This window comes from Pyrus communis, chromosome 8 (genome assembly GCF_963583255.1).
Source record: "Pyrus communis chromosome 8, drPyrComm1.1, whole genome shotgun sequence".
NCBI lineage: Eukaryota > Viridiplantae > Streptophyta > Magnoliopsida > Rosales > Rosaceae > Pyrus > Pyrus communis.
In genome coordinates, this window is record NC_084810.1 from 7,315,457 (window position 1) to 7,335,041 (window position 19,585).

A 19,585-nucleotide genomic window follows, 5' to 3' on the forward strand; every position below is an offset into this window, starting at 1 on the left:
TATACACTTTATACGAGTCATTATGTTTTTGACAAAAGTTCTTATTGCGTATTTATAGGTAGTATTTGCTCTCTTAATTCTCAAAGATTCTAAATGACTTTGTATTTATTCTCGCTAAAGGTAAATTCGGACTAAATTATTATGACTAGTCCATTTGTGATTTAGCCCACTCCCTCGCTCATTAGCGTAGATAATATCAAAGGTATTAAAAAAATTAAAAAAAAAAAATTTGCTCTAGTCCCAAATTAATTCAAAAGCAAATTGACAGTGACCATTAGGTTAACAAGGCTAATTGGCAAGCAATTGATTGTCTTGATAGTTAAAATCTTTCTCTTCAACCTAGTGAATCTAGCGTTCAAACTCCCCTCCTGTCTTTTCGTGTTGTAGAATAATATAAGAAAAAAGGAGCAGATTAGTCTTGGAGGATTGATGACAAACTTTCTGGTTCGGTAAAATACACTTTCTTGAAAACATATATGTTTTTCTTACAACCCATTACATGAAAGAAAAATATGGTTGAGGGTCACAAAACATGCAAATTGCACATTTAGTCGTTTCCATGGTTCATCGGAATGGTAAAACCTAACGGAGGGTAAATAAAGACACGGTTATCGATTCAATGTGCCCGCGAATGCATACTAAATATATAACATTTGATTTCATGGAATAAAACAGTTTACATCTCAGGTTACGCTGTGCAAGCATTTTACTCATCATCTTTGTACGGGTACTCTTCTGGAATTTGCTTGAGGAGCTTAACTTGCAACTCGAATGCATCATCTCCTCGAAGCATATCACGGATCCAACTGATTTCAGTCTTCATCGATACCTGACCACAGAATCAAGGTAACTGTAAGGCAAGGCAAGAGAAAGAGTAAAGACGCGGAGAAAATTCAAGTATGTCTGACGACAAAATAGACCCTCCACCACCCTTTCACATTTTTAGGTTCTAATAGAACCTTCAAAACCCCTATATTCCAATCAGGAAGTAACTTTTAGCCTTACCATGTGGATACCCTCAATCTACAGCGATACAAGTCTTCTTTGATACTTCGAGTAAATGTGCACAAGGGAATAGAAAATAGGGACCCTTCCATTGGCGAAGCAATGGAAAACTTTATACGAATACATTGTGTAAGAAATGAATTAATAAAACTAAACTATGTCTGCAGCTGCAAAAGTCAATGCACGGTAGATTCATGTAATTGTGAGGAATATAACTACAGCAGGGATTGAAAATATATAAATATAAATAGATAGATAACGAGTTTACTAGCAGCGAGCTAGCTTTCTCAGTTGCAAGTGCTGTAACTAATATTTTTAATAAAAGGAATAAAACCAAAACCATCCATGTTATTCTCTATGGGAGTAAAAATAAAATCCAATATCAACGATAGAATCCAGTATCAACGAGGCATTTATACGAGTAAGAAGTTGTCTTCCGTTATATAGGCACATAATTGCAGTGGAAAAAAGGAAAACCATAAATCGCATAAAGGTGGAATATTTCAAAGCAGTGCAGTAGAAGAGGTTACAAGTACAACTCACCATTTCTAAGGCCCCTCTTACAACTCCACTTAAGATATTGCAATAGTAAAGACCTTGGCAAGTATCTGGAAGCTCAACAAAGTCTACCAGAGGATTGTCCTCCAGAACAATACTGCAACATGTTCCATCAGCATCCCAATTTGTAACAGATGCGGTGACCCCCAAGAACATTTTGAAACCAACCTGTAGAAAAAATATCGATGGAGCTATTATGACAAAAAACTACTTCATATCTTCGTCTGGAAGTTTTGTGGCAATTAAAAACACAGCAAAAATGAACATTCTAGGTCCAGCGAAGCATGAAAAGAGTGCAGCAAACACTTGCGTAACTGTCTTGTGGAAGGCAATAAATGTACTCACAAATCACAACCCAGTCCCATTACCATTCTTCCATCACAAGACAGAGCCTCAAACCCAAACAAACGGATAGACTACCCTTAAATCCACTTCTTAATGATTCTAAATTCAATATTGCTTTGTTGCACAATCAGTGGACTGGATTCAGCATTTAGCATTTTGACAAGTATCAATCAGATATATTAGCCATTTACCATGATCCAAATCATGGTTTTCACTAACAAACCTCCGTTGTCATCCTCAAGAAGGGAGAAGATAGAATATGTGGATTACATTTGCACCAATATTTGGTGAAAGATATTGGTATACTATGGGAAGTAATAGAAGCTTCGATAACTACCATGCATCAGGTGGTAGATTGAAGTGAAATGTACAGCACACAACAAAGTTCAGCACAAAAGAAACAGGCACCAGGTTTTAGAACAATTAAGATCCACAGAATATTCAAATTTAAAAGGAAACAGATGTTAATGACAAACCTTTGCAATTACTTCAGCTGTCTCCTTGAAGTCAACACATCTAGATACATTAGATTTTGCTAGAAACTCATCAATTAATCGAATGCCGATATTATAGCCCCTGAGATGCAATAAATTGTCGCGTAATCAGCTAAACTGAAAATTAACTACATTTATATCAATAGTTACGGTTACTGGCCATCAAACATTCAGTGCAGCCAAATTGTCATCGTTGCAACACATGTATAGTTCAAATCAAAGATTGACATAAATTAACAGCCATAAACAGAATCGTACAAGAACGAAAAAACCAAGAAACCAAGATAGTTACTGATGCATGCAAGCACATACTTCCATATAATTTAAATGCTAGAACTAAACTTCTAAGAAAGGCATAATTCTCATAGAAAAGAAAGAAATGTAACATCAAATTTGGATATAGAGGATTAAAGAAGAGAAAAAGGAATTACATTTGATCAAGCTGCTTGTTAACCTCTTCAACCTCCTCAAGATCCGTGAGCAGCTGGCGCACAATTGCACCATACGTCAACGTAAATAACTCCGCATTCTGAAACCATTTCAATTTCCAAATTAAAAGGATAAGGTAATAATTTAGTTATTTAAAACATGTTAGGATGCTGAGGAAAATTGAAGAGTTAAGACAAGGAGAGTTGGGGTTTCACTTACCACGCGTTCAATGTTGGCGAAGATTGCGTCACCAGATCGAGGGCCAGCAGGAGGCATGGTGATCTGAGCTGAGACTGAGAAGTTTGAAGGTTTCTGTGCAAAATTACAGAAAAAAAAAAAAAAAAAAAAAAAAACCTCAAATTTTAGGCCTGGTTTGATGACCATTTTGTTGTCATTTTACTGTTTTTGATTTTGAGCTTTAGTTTTCATTTGAAAAACACTTGTAACATAAAGCTTTTTTTTCAAAAAGAAACTAAATACCCACCAAAGCTGATTTCTTTTCTCTTAATTCTTTTATGTGACTAATAATGTATGTTTTCACATAATTAAACAAACTACACAACTATAACATAAGAACAAGTTAAAAAGCAAGAAAACACTACTCTGTAGTAAGGACAAACAAAATAAAACAAATCAATATACATTCATCCACCTTCGCAATAACATTTCCAATAACATAAAAGAAAAACATCCCAAAAAGTCAGGTTGATCCGCTATGGCCATCAATTCACTGTTCATGGTTTCTCTTCTCTTGCAAGGAAAGTTCACTTAACCAATTGGTTGGTCCATATTTTTAATAAAAAGTGTGAACACAACCCAGTTCAGTTTCTCATCAATTAGTTCAATAGAACAATTCAAACAAAACCCAATCCACCAATCTTATAAGCCTACAAGGCAATTTCTCAGGACATGGCTTTCCACAAGCAGCTTTTTAGACACGTTTAATTACCTTCAAGTAAATATCAATTTTTTAAAAAGCCAAGGTGTTTCATGGATAGCCCTGCCTCGGCGAAAGCCTCAAGGCATGAAACCATTAATATAATATGTATGATGAATTGAAAATAATAGAAGTAAACAGATGATGAATTAAAAATAAGTAAACAACCCATCAAAATTGCAAATAAATTTCGAGCATATTGCCTATAGGTGAGAAACCATGACCAAATCAAAAATTTCGAACATATGATTATTAATTAGAGGTTTCTTTTGCTTGCGACCGAGAATGCAGTTTGAATAAGGCACAATTTCAAACATAGAGAGTTGTTTGAAGAAGAATAATCAACAATAGATGAGAAACCCTAACCTAAATTACAAATTTATTGTGAACTTGTGGGAGATTGACAGGTTAGACCAAAGATGGGAGAAGAGACGTTGCTCAAGGTGGGAGAAGAGACCAAAGAGGGGCGTTGGGGCTTGGTGGTGCTGGTCTGCGATTCTGTGTGCAAGGCTGCTCCTTTTTCAGCGTCGAGGAACCCTGCCCAAAACGAGTTTCAGACTGAGTTTTTGAGTTTTAATTAAAAAACCTGCCCAGAATGAAAAAAAAAAAAAAAAAAAAAAAAATCTAACCCCAGCAAAACACCGCAGGCGCCTAGGCGGTGACCTCGCACACGTCTAGTCGAGTTTATAGCCTACTCCCGCTGGGCAGAGGCATTTTCTTCATATCCCCACCCCAAAAACCACCTAGGAGAGTCTTAAAAATAGTTGTTTAAAACACTGGTAAATATAAATGGTATCGTAATTCCATGACATATGGACACACCTTATTGTCCTTTTGAATATAGGACATATAAGATTAGAAACTAATACTATGGATGGTAATTTATCACTCCACTTTTTGCTACAGAGTAGTCTACACATCTAAGGTCTTGTTTCCAAAAAACATTGAACTCTATTCTTAAAACAGCACTACAAGACGACTACCAATGAACTACTCAAATACTACAAAGCTACTCTAGAACACCAAAATTGCACTGCAAATGTACAACATCTACTCTAGAACATTACAAATGCACTGCAAATGTATAGCATCACGTCATTTTAAAAGTCCATCCACACGATTTTTGTAGTGCTCTCGTAACTAATTTACCCTAGGTTCTATAAAACTTTAAAAGTCGTCATCCAAACGCGCACAGTACAAATCAGAAAAATAAAAATACAAACTTTGGCACAAGAAGTAGTAATGGATATCTAGACATTTAATATTTGCCAACGGTGATATGTCAAGGGAGCTCACACAGGTGAAGGACTCGAGGCACAGAGCTTGAGTGCATGTCAGTAAGTTGAGATATGCCTTATGACCATAGTCAATACATCCAAATGTGTCAACTTTCAACCCCTCTCAACAAAATCAAATTACCCAAGATCCTTTCGGCCATGGCCGTGTCGATTAGAAGCGGACACCAAGAGCTTCAATCATCAATTTTTTTCTAAACCCCAATCACCAATTTCTTCCATACATCGATCGAATACGAAAAAATCCCACTTTCCCGATTGAAGCAAAATTCATAAACTCCATGAGGAATCAGTGAACAGAACTAAATCCCATACAAAAATCATCACCAATTACCAAATCTCAGTGCAAATCACGCAAATGATCAAGAAATCACAAGCAAAACCAGTTTACTGACACTGACAGGCCCTTGAAGAAATCCAATCAAATATATCAATCGCACTTGAAAGAAAATTCAAAATACAGAAATTTTCATACCTTTTCAGCGACAGATTGCAATTACAATGAGTTTCCACGATTCCGTGGTGAGGAGGAAGAGGAGAGTGAGATCACAGAGAGAGGGGAAGCGAGTTCCAGAGGTCGTATTTGGACTGAAAATAGTATGGGCCTTTCTACGTTGGCCCAATGGACCTTTAATTTTACAATAGTTTAAGAGCCCGTTTAGAAATGTTTCTTTAGAGCAGTTCCAACGTGGGAATCCTCCCCCCAAGCAATACACAATGCTATCCACCAAGTGAACAGTAACTACCCTTAATAAACAGTAACCGTCTTTTGCATCTCCACCGTTGCACTTCAATAGCCCTAGCAATAGGCAATAAAATAATAGTATTTTTTTTTTTTGGGAATAAATTCTCTCTCGTTGAAACTATACCAAAGGGCACCCAAATTTTACATACATGTTTTGGAATGAAATCAAATCTCAAAAGTAAAATCCTATGACATTTTCGAGGCCCTCCTTGCTCGGAAAAATGATGTTTCGCCGAAGCTCTCTCGGCTTAGCAATTTGTGCACCACAAAGATGAGGGTTGCAGAGAGAGTGAAGAGAAAAGAGTTTTAGAGAGTGTCTAGGTGGTAGTTCGTGGCATGAAGTTAGTTAGAACGGCGAGATGGTGGTTGTCAGTGTCTCTGTGTTTGTAAGGATATAAAGAGACAATGAGGGTTATGGGTAGAGAGATTGAGAGAGCTTAGGGATTTTCCCCCCATATCCTGGTTTCGTGAAACTCACAAAGATGGTGAGGTTGTGACGGTGGTTTGGAGTTCACTGGAATAGGAGGGCTGTGTGGTCTCCTGACAGAAAAAAAAATTAAAACAGGCGTTTGATGTTAGCTGACGTCAGACTCACCTCAAGTGCTCGGGCCGGCACGAATCCACGGGCTTGGCGCTCAGACCTGCTTGGGCTCCCTCGCTAGCCAACGCTGGACTTCCTCCCTCAGGCAATCAGGCCCTATGCTGAAGCCTGTCCATCGAGCAACCCGCTGGAGCTGCTCTTACATGTGTTCTACACATTATCTATATACTAAAACCCAAACTCGGTGTTATTGTTTATTAATAGTAAAATGCTGAAAGTGCCCTTCCCAATTGCTGTTGGTTGTGCCTTTTTTTTCAGTCCTTACAGTCCATTTATTTTTCCCTTTTCTTTCCGTTTGTCTCTCTCTCTCTCTCTATTCTCAACTTTTGTTTCTCTCTCTCTTTCTCTCCTTTTCTATCCTTTTTTTCCTACATGTTTCAGATGCTTTGTTGGTTGTGTTTTTTAATTATTTTTTGTGGAAAGATGTGTATCATGGCTGCCAGGTGTTGATGAGCGATGCATTCTCTCTTGTGTCAGTTTGCTTTTTGTTTCTCGGCTTTTAATTTCTCTTCTTGCTCTCGCTTTCTTCTCTGTCCTTATGTGCCGTTCTCAAAGATCATTTTGTTTTGCCCTTCAGTTTTTCTTCCGCTGCTCACAAATTTTTTGTTCAACCGTCATGGTCTTTTCTTGTGTTGTTGTCAGGTTTTTCATCGTTGAAAAAAATGGCAACAAAAAAGGGCAAGACTTTAGATTTCTTTCATTGTGATATCAGTTGTTTGGAGTAATTTGCTTTTAAACTGATTTGGGGTTTTGCCTTTGTTTGGGATTCTGATTGGTGCTAAGAAGGTTAGTGGCAGAGTTTATATGTTTTTTTGGCCATTTTTATCCTGTTTATGACATTTTTGTGCTATGGTTTTTTGAGCTTTGTTACTTACCCATTCGGCGTTTTTTTTTTTTTTTTTTTTTTTTTTTGGCAAGTTGCATTTGCAAAGGGAGAACAACATCTTGGATAGTTTCTGTGCTTATGAAACATTTGGGGGTAAGATTCACATGGTTATTTTAATCTGTGGGTTTTGTTTCTTTGATTTTAAAATGGAAAAAACTTAACTTTTCTTTTTTTCCTTAGATTTTAATTAGAATGTGTTGTAAAGCTTTTTATGTATTGTTGTGGTTTATTGTAATAACTTGGCAAGTATGTATAATGAGCTATTAGTTTTGGATTTACAGAAATTAGATGTTCAATTAGTTGAGGTTATTTGGTTTGCTTTCAATTTTCTTTGTTTTTTACTTTCTCTTATTGTCATGTATTTTTGTGACTTATTCTTATTCTGCGGTTGTAGTATTATGTTAGTTTTGCACAACATTATTATTTAGTCAGTGGTGGTGCCTAAAGGTTACACATTTGGCCTAAGTTTTATGCTATAATAATGCTCTCTGAGTTTGTGACACACCCCAATCCGAAATGTCAACTAGGATTCCGAATCGAGCTATGCTGACCGACACCAAGAAGGTGACAAAGCCATAAAGTGTAGTGAGATGGAATGAACCCAATTCGCACGTGATAACAGAGCAGAAGTACAGTACAGTAAAATAGAGTGAAAATTATACCATCGATGATAATCGCCTACATCAAGATTTGCCAATTAATCTCGTCAGTACGAAAACTCTACTGCTAACACCTAGAGGGGCGAAAAATAAAGGTGAGTAGGCCTAAAAATAAAGTTTTAATAAAAACCTTTTAAAAGCGTTATAACCTCTTGCCGTAAAACCCATATAGTTTCTAGAAAATAATACTACTATGTAGGTATAAAAACCAATGCCCAAGAGCAGCGAAAACTGAAGTATGTCATGTCATGATATCTTAGCAATAATAAATGTAAGCCAGGTGTGAAACCAATATAAAATAGTATGTCAGTCGGAGTCACCTAACGTGACCTCTACGACTGGATCTGTAACTCATCAATCTAGGTTAGCACACAAGTCAGATTCACCTAGTGTGACCTGTACGACAGGCTGGGTATAAATATGTATGCTCAAGTGCTACAATCACGTAAAAGCTATGTGATAAATCGCGAGTCACCTACAAGTCGGAACCATCTATTGTGGTTGTACAACAAGCTGACACCAAACTTGGATTCAAGATGAACGTGCCGTGCGGGAGGTGAACAATCACGTGAAGGTTGGTCCTAACCCCGGGCGAGAGCACTGATACCGGGGTGCAGCCATGGTGAATGAATAAGAAAAAATAATAATAAAAAAAAGGGGTAAAGGTTTTTCGATGGTGTTACACCATCTGAAAAGAAAGAAGTAAAAATATATATATTTATTTATGTGAATAGTGTTGGTTTAAAATCTTTTCACAAGTTTTATTTACTTTAAAACAATTTATTTATCATGAACGATTTTACCACCTATTGCTTTAAGTTTTGATTTATGTGAATTGTGCTGAATTAAAACCCTTGTCACAAGTTTTATTTACTTAAATGCAATTTATTTACTATAACTGGAATTACCGCCTATTGCTTTAATTTACGTATTGTACTTATCATTTGTTATGATAAGTATATACAGGACCTGAAATTCCTTGATCAGATCAAAACTTGTAGTTTCTTGATCCTCATCATATAAAATGATTGGACCCGAAGTTCCATCATACAAACAGATCGGGCATGAAGTCCCTTGATCCTCAAGATCAGGACATAAAGTTCCTCGATAAGTACAGTAAGTTTGAAGTGCCGCAGTGCCTTAACTTAATTGTAATAAAAGCCATAAGAGTCTCAATCTACAGACTATCAAATAAGGACCAGAAGTTCCTTATATTCATACTCAAAATGGTTTAGTAGAAATATTTATTAAGCAGATGAAATTGATTAACCGCGCTCTGCTCATGAAAACAAAATTGTCAAGTTTTCTACATGGTGACATGTCATGATGCAATATTAATTCGGTTGAGACATGTTGCCAACCATCAATATTTTTCAATACAACTCATGTTTGGGCACTAACCAAACATTACACATCTACGAGTTTTTGTTTGTATTATCTTTGTACCTATTGCACCGCCACAACGTACTGAAATGAGGCATCATCGCGGATTGGGCATTGACGTTGAATACCATCTATCATTCAATATTCGGAACCGTTGACTGAGGATATGTTTACCGCGTGGTTTGCAGATTGTCATTTTGATAAGACAATTTTTTGGTCGTTAGGGGGAGAAAATAACTTCGTTTCAAAAGAACGATGAGAAAATATCATTCCAGAAGAACGATGAGAAAAGATCATTCCAGAAGAACGAAAAAAATTTGTCTTATTTTGATTCATGAAGCAATCAATACAAAAACGAAGTGAGAATAATTGAATGATGCAACGATATACAAATCAAATGCCAGATGCATTTAATGATGCAACGAAAATGATGAAATCACATATACTTGCTACAAATGTGCCTACAAGAATTAATGTTCCTGTTGGACAATATAATGAGGCAGTAAATGATTTATCTGTTGCACGCTGAAGCGTGGCAGACCTTCAGACTCAAAAGGTTTAGTCATTTGAAAGAAGAATAATATGACACTACTGAAATATTGCATTCTCGAAGCATAACTGTTGCATGCTAGAAGCATGACAGTCGCTGCATGGATATACGTCCTAGAAAGGATAATCCGCGGACATGGGAATGTTGATATCTCATGCATGAAGCATGATAGACATATAGATTTCAATGACTCAACTCTCGAAAGTGAAGATTACAATCCAAGCTCTATAACGCTTAAGAAGAGGTTATGATCCGCATTCTCTAAAATATGACTGTCCTGGAAGAGACAGTGTAATGCCCTTGAAGAGGCAATGGATATCTAAATATATATATATATATATATGCATGCGCATGCACTTGAGAATATGAGATCAAGAATTGATGATAACCAATGGTAATTTTGGTTTCTACAAGTAGCTACTAAATTCATCAATGAGCTGTGTTGATATTGAGTCCCTTTTTTTTTTCCGTCAACAAAATTATTGGCCACAATGGAGAAAGGCAATTCCATTACAATTTTGTAAGAATGTGGAAAAATTGACATATATACTTGAATACAATACAAATAGCCAAAAGATGTTGAACCAAGGAGGTTACATAGGGTATTTGTAATATAGTGAAATACACTTACATGATATGACACAAGATTACTAATTGAAACCTGAAATTATACTCTTGTAAACGAGTTCAAAAAAAAGAAAAAAAAAGAGAATTATATACGAAGGGTTGCAAGTCGCACACATTATATCTCTATAAGTAAATACCTCAAATAGACATGGAAGCAAATTGCTCTGTATAAATTCCAAAGGAAAATGTGTCATGAAGTGTAGAAAATCCATAAAGGATTTTAATTGCTTGAAGTAAGCCTGAGAAGGGTAAAACATAAAATATGTACTCAATACCAATGGATGATATAAATTGCCTTAGTGAGTACTTTCATTATGATATTGTTGCAACATACTAAAATTTCTTGCAAGAGTTGATGATATTAAATTGGGACTCCTGAAGAGTCAAGAAAGATTATAAAGTGTTGAGAGAAATATTGTCTTGAACTGCAGATCGAATAATATGCCAACACGAATCTTATCCATGATGTTTATGATATTAAAGAATCATATGGATTGAAGATTATGAGTTGAATACTCAAATGATTTAGACACTAAGAATGATCATTTATCTTCGTAAGGGTAAAGATAAATTAATATTTGATCCAAAAGTACCACATCTTAGTGAAGTATATGTTTTAGTGTATTTGGCACAATACATTGAATGAAATAAAGCTTATATATTGATATCTCCGATAAATTACAGATATGTGCATACATATGAGCTAAAACAAACAAACACGATGAAGCCTTCACAAAGGTTGCTTATGTGAAGCCTCAGTACTCGACAATACCCCAGAAGGGGGATGCGCTGGAGATTGATCATGTGGCACCCCAGTACTTGACAAAACACCAAAAGAAGAAGGCATCAGTTGCCTTCGGAATCTAACAACAAACCTCTAGTGATCACTTTGAATCCGATTTTTCGGATTCCTGTAGCTGGTCGAGATCTTTTTTCATGCTCGTCGAGTAATTATTTGCAAGCACGTGAAACACTATATTCTCGTGCTTGAGCCTTCTGATCTCTTGTTTAAGAGTTGCTACCTCAGCCATCAATGATTCAACTTGGTGAGTTTGAGCAAGTAGGCATTGGCCCATATTAGATATAGAGCCCGCACATTGAACACTGAGAGTCAATGAGTCTTGAACAGCCAACTCATCAGACCGTTTTGAAAGGATTCTGTTATCTTTTGGAGTGAGAAGATTTCTAGCTACCACAATGGTGGTTATGTTATTCTTCATCACAAAGTCCCCAACCGTAAGAGGATCATTAGAAGATAAGAAGGACGAGCGCCATATTTATCCTGACGCTGCTCGTCTGTATCACTCCTAAGACTCAAATCTAACCAAATGTTAGATGGGCAAGCCATTTTCAGAAATGATGAAGGAAAAAGGAGGTCAAATAAAATCTCAGAAGTGCAAGAAAGGGAAAATTTCTACATGCAGCAACTTTATGAGCATACTTTTGAATACAATTGATGTCTATATAAAAGAAGAGATAACAAAACCACTTGTTCAAAGATCAAAAAGGCACCGCTCTCTGAATTTCAAAAGTCAGATTTTCCTGAATAAAGTTCGTTGGCATTTTTCAGACGCAATCTCAGCTTTTTTGGATATCGCGTGCAACTTTGTCAAAGATTTCTGACAAAGTTAAAAACATGTAAATCTTACTGTTTTAATTACACCACAATTGTTGACAAGAGTAAAGGCACATCACCACTACATGCTATTGAAAAATCTCTATATATGTCGACCTTCATTCTCCATAATAAGGTAGACTTGCAAAAATACCTAACTCTTCCTCATCTTCGAGAATGCATCTTTAACAAAGCATCTAGAAATACTCAATTTTCTTTACTCAATTTTCTTTCTCTCAAAGAATACCTCTTCAAACCAGTCACACCAGAGCAAGATTATCTCATATCATCAGGGACGAGAGTAAGAATATCTCATATCATGTAATCTCCCTGTCCTTTCCTTTGTCTTTGTTCTTACTTGCAAAGATAAGGATAAATAAAGCAATATGTCGGAACCTCCACTCAAACTTTCGGTAAGGAACCAATTGCCTGGAACCTTTCCTGATTGCTTACCTAGAATTGCTCTCGAGTACTCATCTTCAACTGTTGATGGAGCTGGGTCTTAAGTCATCAACATCGCAGAATAATTGGCTCGTTGTTGATTTTTTACACTGAAGCTGCCACGCATGGATGAGTCACCAAGAAGTGAAGCACCATTCAAATGCAAGGTTTGCATTCCACTCCTGCATCAGAGGACAAATACTACAAGAGAAGATGTCAAACCTGTATAGGGAAAATACCACTTCTGTAAGGGGAACAGATAAGGCAAATGAAAATGATACATTGAAACATGTGGAGACGAGCATAACAAAAAACGTGGCAGTTCATCCCCAACAAAGCCTAAGATCACTTGTCACATGAAGCTCCTCATGGTCTAATTTCATTCAAGATTAAGCCTAGACGACCCTTGAAGAAATCACATGTCCGATTAAAGATCAAGTGTCCACCACCCTTGAATCAAATTCAGCTCTAGATAAAAGTAGTAAATTCAGACATATGGAGGAAGTCTAGTAGAAGACCTTCCAACCCAGTTCAAGAACAAGCCTGTGGAAAATTAACAAGTAAAGCACCTCTTTCGGCAACTCTTCTTGCTAAGAGACTGAAGCAGAATGATCAATGATCAGTCTAAATGATTTGAAATCAGGAGGAGATACTCATCGGGGGAACATCCACCACAAATCAAGATTTTAACGAGTCAATCGAAGACTTGTAGCCATCCAAGGGGAAGTGTTGTGAATAATATGTGGATGGCCTACATGAATGGTTTGTTACTATTTATGCACAGTATTTTCACTATTCATTTACAGAAAATTTGTAAAATGAACAGTGTTCTCTTTGCTTATAAAACGAATGAGGATAGAAGCCACAAGGCTCACAGAAGAGGAAGAGAGAGAAAAGAAGAAGAGGAAGAAGAGAAAAGAGAGGAAGAGGAGATGAGATAATAGAGAGAGTTATTTTGTACTCTTATTATTCTAAATTATAATAGAAGCACCACTGCTGCTCCGAGGACGTACTCCAGTCACACTGACTATAGAGGAACCTCGTAAATTTTGTGTCTTGTTTTATTTATTCCACCGCACACACCATCGATTTTACAACAATATCTTATTTATTTTTATTTTTTTATTTATGGATGTTGATTTATATGCAAAGCCCATTCTCACCTTTTGGGTTGGACTACTTTTTTTTTGTTTTGTCTTATAACTTGATCCAACTTGTATGGACTTTATTTTTCGATATGTTATATATTTTTTGTGGTTCAACAGGTGGATCAACAGCAACTCCCAAATGAATTCTTGAGGATGATAGGGCAAAAGAAAAATTTTCATTTGCGGTTTGGAACTAGGAAAAATAATTTGAATACGAATGATCTTCTGATTTCCAATGTTTCTGAAGACACAACCATGGAACCAACAACTCCGCAGGCCTTGCTAACGGAAATTATAGTGTCTTCAACACGGTTTCATCTTCTACTTCCACACTTGAAACAACTGCCCAATCGCATAAACGAAAAAAGAAATCAGTCATAATGTCTCTTTTTAGCAGCAGTGAACAAAGGTTATAACTTACCAAACAGTTTTTTTACAATGTTGAGGTTTTTAACTATCATGCATTCATGTTTGTTAATTTTGCTTATGTATTTAAATTAGTGACGTGGAAGAAAATTCAGAAGAGAATCCAAAAGACTTTGATGAAGTTCCAATCAAATTGTTGAGAAAAAATCATCACCGATTGGCACAAAGACGGATCCTCTTGCTTTAAAAAAAAGACTAGGTAAATAAATATCATTTATCCTTATTTTTTTTTTCGGTGTAAATTTATTCAAAAATAAATTTGCCACATTGATCTAACTGTTTAGTTTTCATTTTCCTTTGCCTAGGTTGCTTTCCCAGTGGTGAAAAATAGGCATCAAATTTTACAGTCCCTTGTCAATATATGTATCAAACAATTACCCTAAGATTTTTGGCCATGTAAATAGCTCTCTCTAATCTTGACAGCACAATATTTTTTGGTATCTAAATAACTCTGTCTAACCTAGGGAGCATAATATTTTTTGCATGTAAATAGTCCAGATCTTTAGTATCTAAGTGCTTTGGTGCAGCACGATGGATGACTGTAATATTTTTTGTATGTAGATTACCAAAAATTCTGCAATCTTTTACCCTATAGATTGCATAACTAAAGATTTTCTTTATTAAAATTTGCGATCCTTTTGATTGTAAATAATTTTAATGTTGTTACCTGTTTTTACTTGTTTTGAGCCCAGTGTTTGGTGCAATTGTTAATCTCGCAGCTAGGTGCCCGCAGGGTTTTCTAGTATGTCTCTATTGTACACTACTTCCTTCTTTTTTTTTTTTTTTTTTTTATAAATAAATTTATTATTATTATTAAGGGGAAGGGAATGGTTGAAAACTATTACAATAATATAGGGAAAAGGGGCAGATTAAGACCCAATTCAGTATTGCATTTTTTTTACCAAAAACTACTTTACTTTAAAACTAAGCAATAAAAAATATTTTGTAAAAATAAAATATACTATTTATTTTAAAAGTCATGACCTACGAGTTTGTGATGTAAACATTGCCTCACTCACATATTGTTGAGTAACTAATTTTTTTATTTTTTAAAAAAATAAGGAAGGAGACTAATATAAAACACAAGTGCCTGCATTTAACAACCGCAATTTACTTGCTTGAAGTCGATAGACAAGGAAACAAAGATGGAGAAAATGCGGTTGTTCCAAAGTGTTGGCTGTCCTTTAATCATAAGGTAGTCCAAACCCTAAAAGATGAAAATGGTTTTATTTTTGGTGCAGTTCTGCATTGGAATCGATCTTCGGCTGATGTCATACCAGATGAAGCACTAATGGCTATTTGAGCACGTAGAGGAACATTAGTCATATGTAAGCCGTCTTCTTCTTCTTCTTCTTCTAGAGAATTAGAGGATGAACTTTATGACGAACTTCGTCTTGTTCCTTGGGATAACTTGAAGGGCTTCGCCAAGTTTAAGTGGTTTTCGAGGTTTTGAAGGCAAGTGCAGAGAAGTATGGAAGCTCTAATACATGCATTGTAGGTCATTCTATAGGAGCTGGGATTGCTCTCCGATTGGGAATGGCATTAGGGAAGAAGATTTTATATATATATGGACATGCAACAATTGTAGTTGATCAATAAATTCATGTATTATTTGGGTTAATGAAAGACAATAAGACATTGCAAATAAATCCTCATCAGAAGTAACATGAAACATGAAACTCTATTTCTCATGAAAACTTTCATATTTCATTCTGCGGTGAATTGAAATTTATTGTTGAAGGGGTCAAAGACAGTATATTTTTTCTTCGTTGAAAATGCACGATGAGGATCTCGCTTTTCTTTAACTTCTACAATCTCGGTTCCCTATTTATTCCCCTCCTCAAAGAGTTTTTTTACAAACAAATGCATACATCTAGTGATGAAAATTTGCCTTTGATGCACAAAGTATTGTGCATCATCAAGAAGTTTCACACAAATGAAACCAGAAATCTCAGACGCTATACATATGCATGAATGAAGAAAAAAATAGGATGAGAGTTATGAGTGAAACAAGTTAAAACACAAAGTTTAGTATTCGACTCTTCAAATTTAAACACAATATTGGTAAAATTTAATTAGGGAAAAAAATTTTGAGCTCGTCGTATGAGATTCGAACTTTTCTTACAAAATTCAAACTTAAAATCTTTTATTAACGAACATTATGGTAAGACTTGAAAAGTAGGAGTGACATTTTAAGAAACGTGATTTTTATTTAGAATTGCCCTTCAAGCTGACGTCAATTACCAACATAAAACGTCGCCGTTTAATTCCAGAGCAGACAAGGTCAGTGGAGACTTACCAACCCAAAAAGTATTACGTAGCTGTTCTTATTTACCTCTACTCGCTCCCATTAACCGACAGCTGTCACTCAAACTAACAAACCCCAAAACCGGTGCCCACATCAGCTCGTATACGATCTAATCAAATCTTCTGCGCGTGAAACCCAACCAAAGCCCACTGTCCTACCTTTCACATAATTTTAAATTTAATTTTATTAATTAATTAATTTATATCTCTCTGAAATCCCCAATTTCCGTCTTCCCAAATAGAGTTTATCTTGTAAACGCGAGAGAGAGGTCGGGAGAGCTCGCTCAGGCTTATCTGATATTTGGGGTTAGGGTTTTTTCTCGATCCGACTTGCCAATTCCAAAACCCTAATTATCGGATCGGGTAATTCGCCCTTCGATTCCCCTCGATTCTGTTCGTCTCTGTTTTAGGGTTTTGATGGTTTAATTTCTGGTCTGAGTTTTAGGGGTTTTGTATAAATTCGAGATATTTGCTTGGTTTGTTTTTAAATTGATAATATTCTGAGAGTGTAGAACTAATTTTTATTGTTTACAAGATGAATCTTTAAATTTTCACGCCCTGATCTGGAAAAACAAATGTAAATTAAGTTATTTTTGGTGTTCTGATCTTTTATTTTTCCAGTAAATTACTCGAAAAATATATTATTATCATATTTGATTAGATGAAGCCGAAAAGTTTGGTGCTTTTTTAGAACCCTCGTTTTGTTTTTGGGCGTCAATTTTTATTTTTTCCTAGGGCGAGATTGCAATTGATTTGATATAGATTTTGTTTACCCCCTTATGAGTACACAGTTGATGATTGTGGATGAGTTGCGAAACTTCTTTTCGATTATGTTATCTGTGCCTGTTATGTTCTTATCTTGATTATATTTGATTGAGGTCATGATGATTTATCGGTTTTTTTAAATATAATCCAGGTCTGAGCATTCTGTTTAGCAGGCCCGCTTAGTTGAATCAGCTAAGTTTCATGTCTGACATCGATGTACAGCTTCCCACTGCCTTTGGTATGTTTTCTGTTAATTCATTACTCATTTAGTGTGTTTGTGCGCTTGAATGCATGCCTGTGTACCTAGATGCCTGAGAGATCATTTTTTTAATTGAATTCAATTGGATAAGTTTTTTAATTGAAAACCTGGGTACCTAGATGCTCGAGAGATCATTTTCAGTCATCGATACAGTACTGTTGTAATTTAGTAGTTGTGCAGTTTGAGAATTGGTGTGTAGTTGTTTCTTCAGCGACCTGACCAACCTGTTCTACTCAAGAAACCAAGCTAAACTGCTTAACTGGGCGTTATTGACAACCTAAATGTTTTGGTTTGGTTTGGCTTGGCTATAATTCATATGAATCTGAAGTCGTTAGTTCAGGTGTTAGGAACATGATCTTTAAGATCTGATTTAACGACCTGGAGCAATATGCATATGTACTGATGAAAATATAAGGTTGTGAGTGTGGGGATTTGGACTGTAGGCATTGAAGTTATTGTTTACTGTTGCTTCTTAGCCTCTTCTTTGTTAGTCTGTCATTTTCATTTTTATGTCTTAAGCACAGCAGAGATGAGTGCATCAAATCCCACATTCACTTGGATACATCGCTTTTCCTAGAACTTATGAAAAGTGATGGTAGGCTACTCCATTTTAATTTATTGAACATTTACTTCAAGGTATATAGATGTGATCATGTGACTCTAGTTGGATGACACTTGCCTTATATTTATACATCAAGTGAGAGAGCATACCCTTTTATGAATCTGAATTACGCCCAAAAGCTAAACAATTTCACTGCTTGGTATGTGAGTGAACAATGATATAAATCAATCCATTTTTAAGTAGTTATACTCTCGTAGAAGGCTACCCCCTTTATTTTTCTCTCACAGTTCTCTTGATTGTTGATGATTTCCGTGCACATTCATAGTTGGAAACTAAAAAATTCTGATTCAATGAACCTTCAGAGTGCGAAACGAGCGTGTAGAAAATTTGGTAGTGGCCATGAAAAAAATCTCACGTAGATGACGTTTTCACTATTTGGATACTAGATTAGAGCTTTATATTTTTCATGAGATATGAGCATTTATTGTTGCCTTGTTTGTCTCTCATCCTTTCTTATACGTCCCTCCATTTATCTAATGGAATTTCTCTTTCTTGGGTTCAGATCCCTTTGCTGAGGCAACTGCTGAGGACTCTGGTGCTGGGACAAAAGAGTATGTGCACATCCGTGTACAGCAACGCAATGGCAGGAAAAGCCTGACTACTGTGCAGGGACTGAAGAAAGAGTTCAGTTACAACAAGATACTCAAAGACCTTAAGAAGGAGTTTTGCTGCAATGGTACCGTTGTCCAGGACCCAGAACTAGGGCAGGTGCGTGCTTAACGGTAAAATCTATAATTTAGTTTCCAATACACACCCCCTAAATGTCGTCTTGCTGTTGGTCCGCAGGTCATTCAACTTCAAGGTGACCAGCGAAAGAATGTGTCTTCATTTCTAGTCCAGGTATTTACGCGCTCCACCACATAATGGTTTGATGATGTTAAATGTTCTATATGTCGTATTTTAAAAATGTCAAAGTTGCTGCCTTGATTATTCTATTAGAGGGGGTCTTATAATGCACAATTTGGAGGAGTCTGGACCTGATTCACATTTTTGTTTTCTACAGGCGGGGATTGTGAAGAAAGACAATATCAAAATTCACGGTTTCTGAGCCGTTGCAGCAACTTCGTTCTCTGCAGAATGAGTCTCTCTAAACCCTCAGTTGAGAACTTTGTTATCTGAATATTATATCATCTATAAGCTAGTCTGCTATGCGAATCGTGGTTCCGGTGTCTTCTAAGTTTCAAAAAACTCTGTGATGTGGGATACTTGTGGAGTGTATGACGATTTGTGGCTGTCTTGATTTCCATATCTATAAAGATATTATGTTTTTACCTAGATTTCACATGTAAATTATTCTCTGTGAAGGATATGACAAATAAATATGAAAATTTTTGGTGGTGATGCACTCGTAATGTTTCTGCGCCTTCGTGACTTCGGAGTGCATCACCACCCTCCCCCATATGACTCACTGCCAAACCCACCCAAACACCATCCTGGTAACCTCCTCTGCTAACCCCCTCGCCCCTCTCCAGATTTCCCGGTCCCGTT

The 19,585-nt window shown here is 36.2% G+C and overlaps 2 protein-coding genes across 3 annotated transcripts; one reads left to right on the forward strand and one right to left on the reverse strand.

The window, feature by feature from the left end:
- Positions 1 to 447: 447 nt before the first annotated feature.
- On the reverse strand, positions 448 to 5,661 carry LOC137742237 (uncharacterized). Of its 2 annotated transcripts, XM_068482051.1 has the most exons (7): positions 5,539 to 5,643; positions 4,135 to 4,305; positions 3,051 to 3,143; positions 2,834 to 2,931; positions 2,385 to 2,484; positions 1,549 to 1,731; positions 448 to 829 (listed from the first exon to the last, which is right to left on the reverse strand). In XM_068482051.1, the coding sequence occupies exons 3-7, from the start codon at positions 3,105 to 3,107 to the stop codon at positions 707 to 709; spliced, it is 561 nt and encodes a 186-aa protein (XP_068338152.1). In that variant the 5' UTR covers positions 3,108 to 3,143; positions 4,135 to 4,305; positions 5,539 to 5,643; the 3' UTR covers positions 448 to 706. The 2 variants fall into 2 exon arrangements, with proteins under 2 accessions (XP_068338152.1, XP_068338151.1); XM_068482050.1 differs by lacking the exon at positions 4,135 to 4,305 and having other exon boundaries at positions 5,539 to 5,661.
- Positions 5,662 to 16,675: 11,014 nt separating this feature from the next.
- On the forward strand, positions 16,676 to 19,372 carry LOC137741588 (protein translation factor SUI1 homolog 2-like). The gene is made up of 5 exons (XM_068481283.1): positions 16,676 to 16,814; positions 17,368 to 17,454; positions 18,600 to 18,805; positions 18,884 to 18,937; positions 19,101 to 19,372. The coding sequence occupies exons 2-5, from the start codon at positions 17,418 to 17,420 to the stop codon at positions 19,143 to 19,145; spliced, it is 342 nt and encodes a 113-aa protein (XP_068337384.1). The 5' UTR covers positions 16,676 to 16,814; positions 17,368 to 17,417; the 3' UTR covers positions 19,146 to 19,372.
- Positions 19,373 to 19,585: the final 213 nt, after the last annotated feature.

Coding starts and splice junctions, on each gene's coding strand:
- LOC137742237 (XM_068482050.1), bottom strand. CDS start 3,107: ATGCCTCCTGCTGGCCCTCGATCTGGTGACGCAATCTTCGCCAACATT. Junction 2,932..3,050: donor TCGCCAACATTGAACGCGTG/GTAAGTGAAACC, acceptor AAATGGTTTCAG/AATGCGGAGTTATTTACGTT. Junction 830..1,548: donor TAAGAGGGGCCTTAGAAATG/GTGAGTTGTACT, acceptor TTCTGTGGTCAG/GTATCGATGAAGACTGAAAT.
- LOC137741588 (XM_068481283.1), top strand. CDS start 17,418: ATGTCTGACATCGATGTACAGCTTCCCACTGCCTTTG. Junction 17,455..18,599: donor ACAGCTTCCCACTGCCTTTG/GTATGTTTTCTG, acceptor TCTTGGGTTCAG/ATCCCTTTGCTGAGGCAACT. Junction 18,806..18,883: donor AGGACCCAGAACTAGGGCAG/GTGCGTGCTTAA, acceptor GTTGGTCCGCAG/GTCATTCAACTTCAAGGTGA.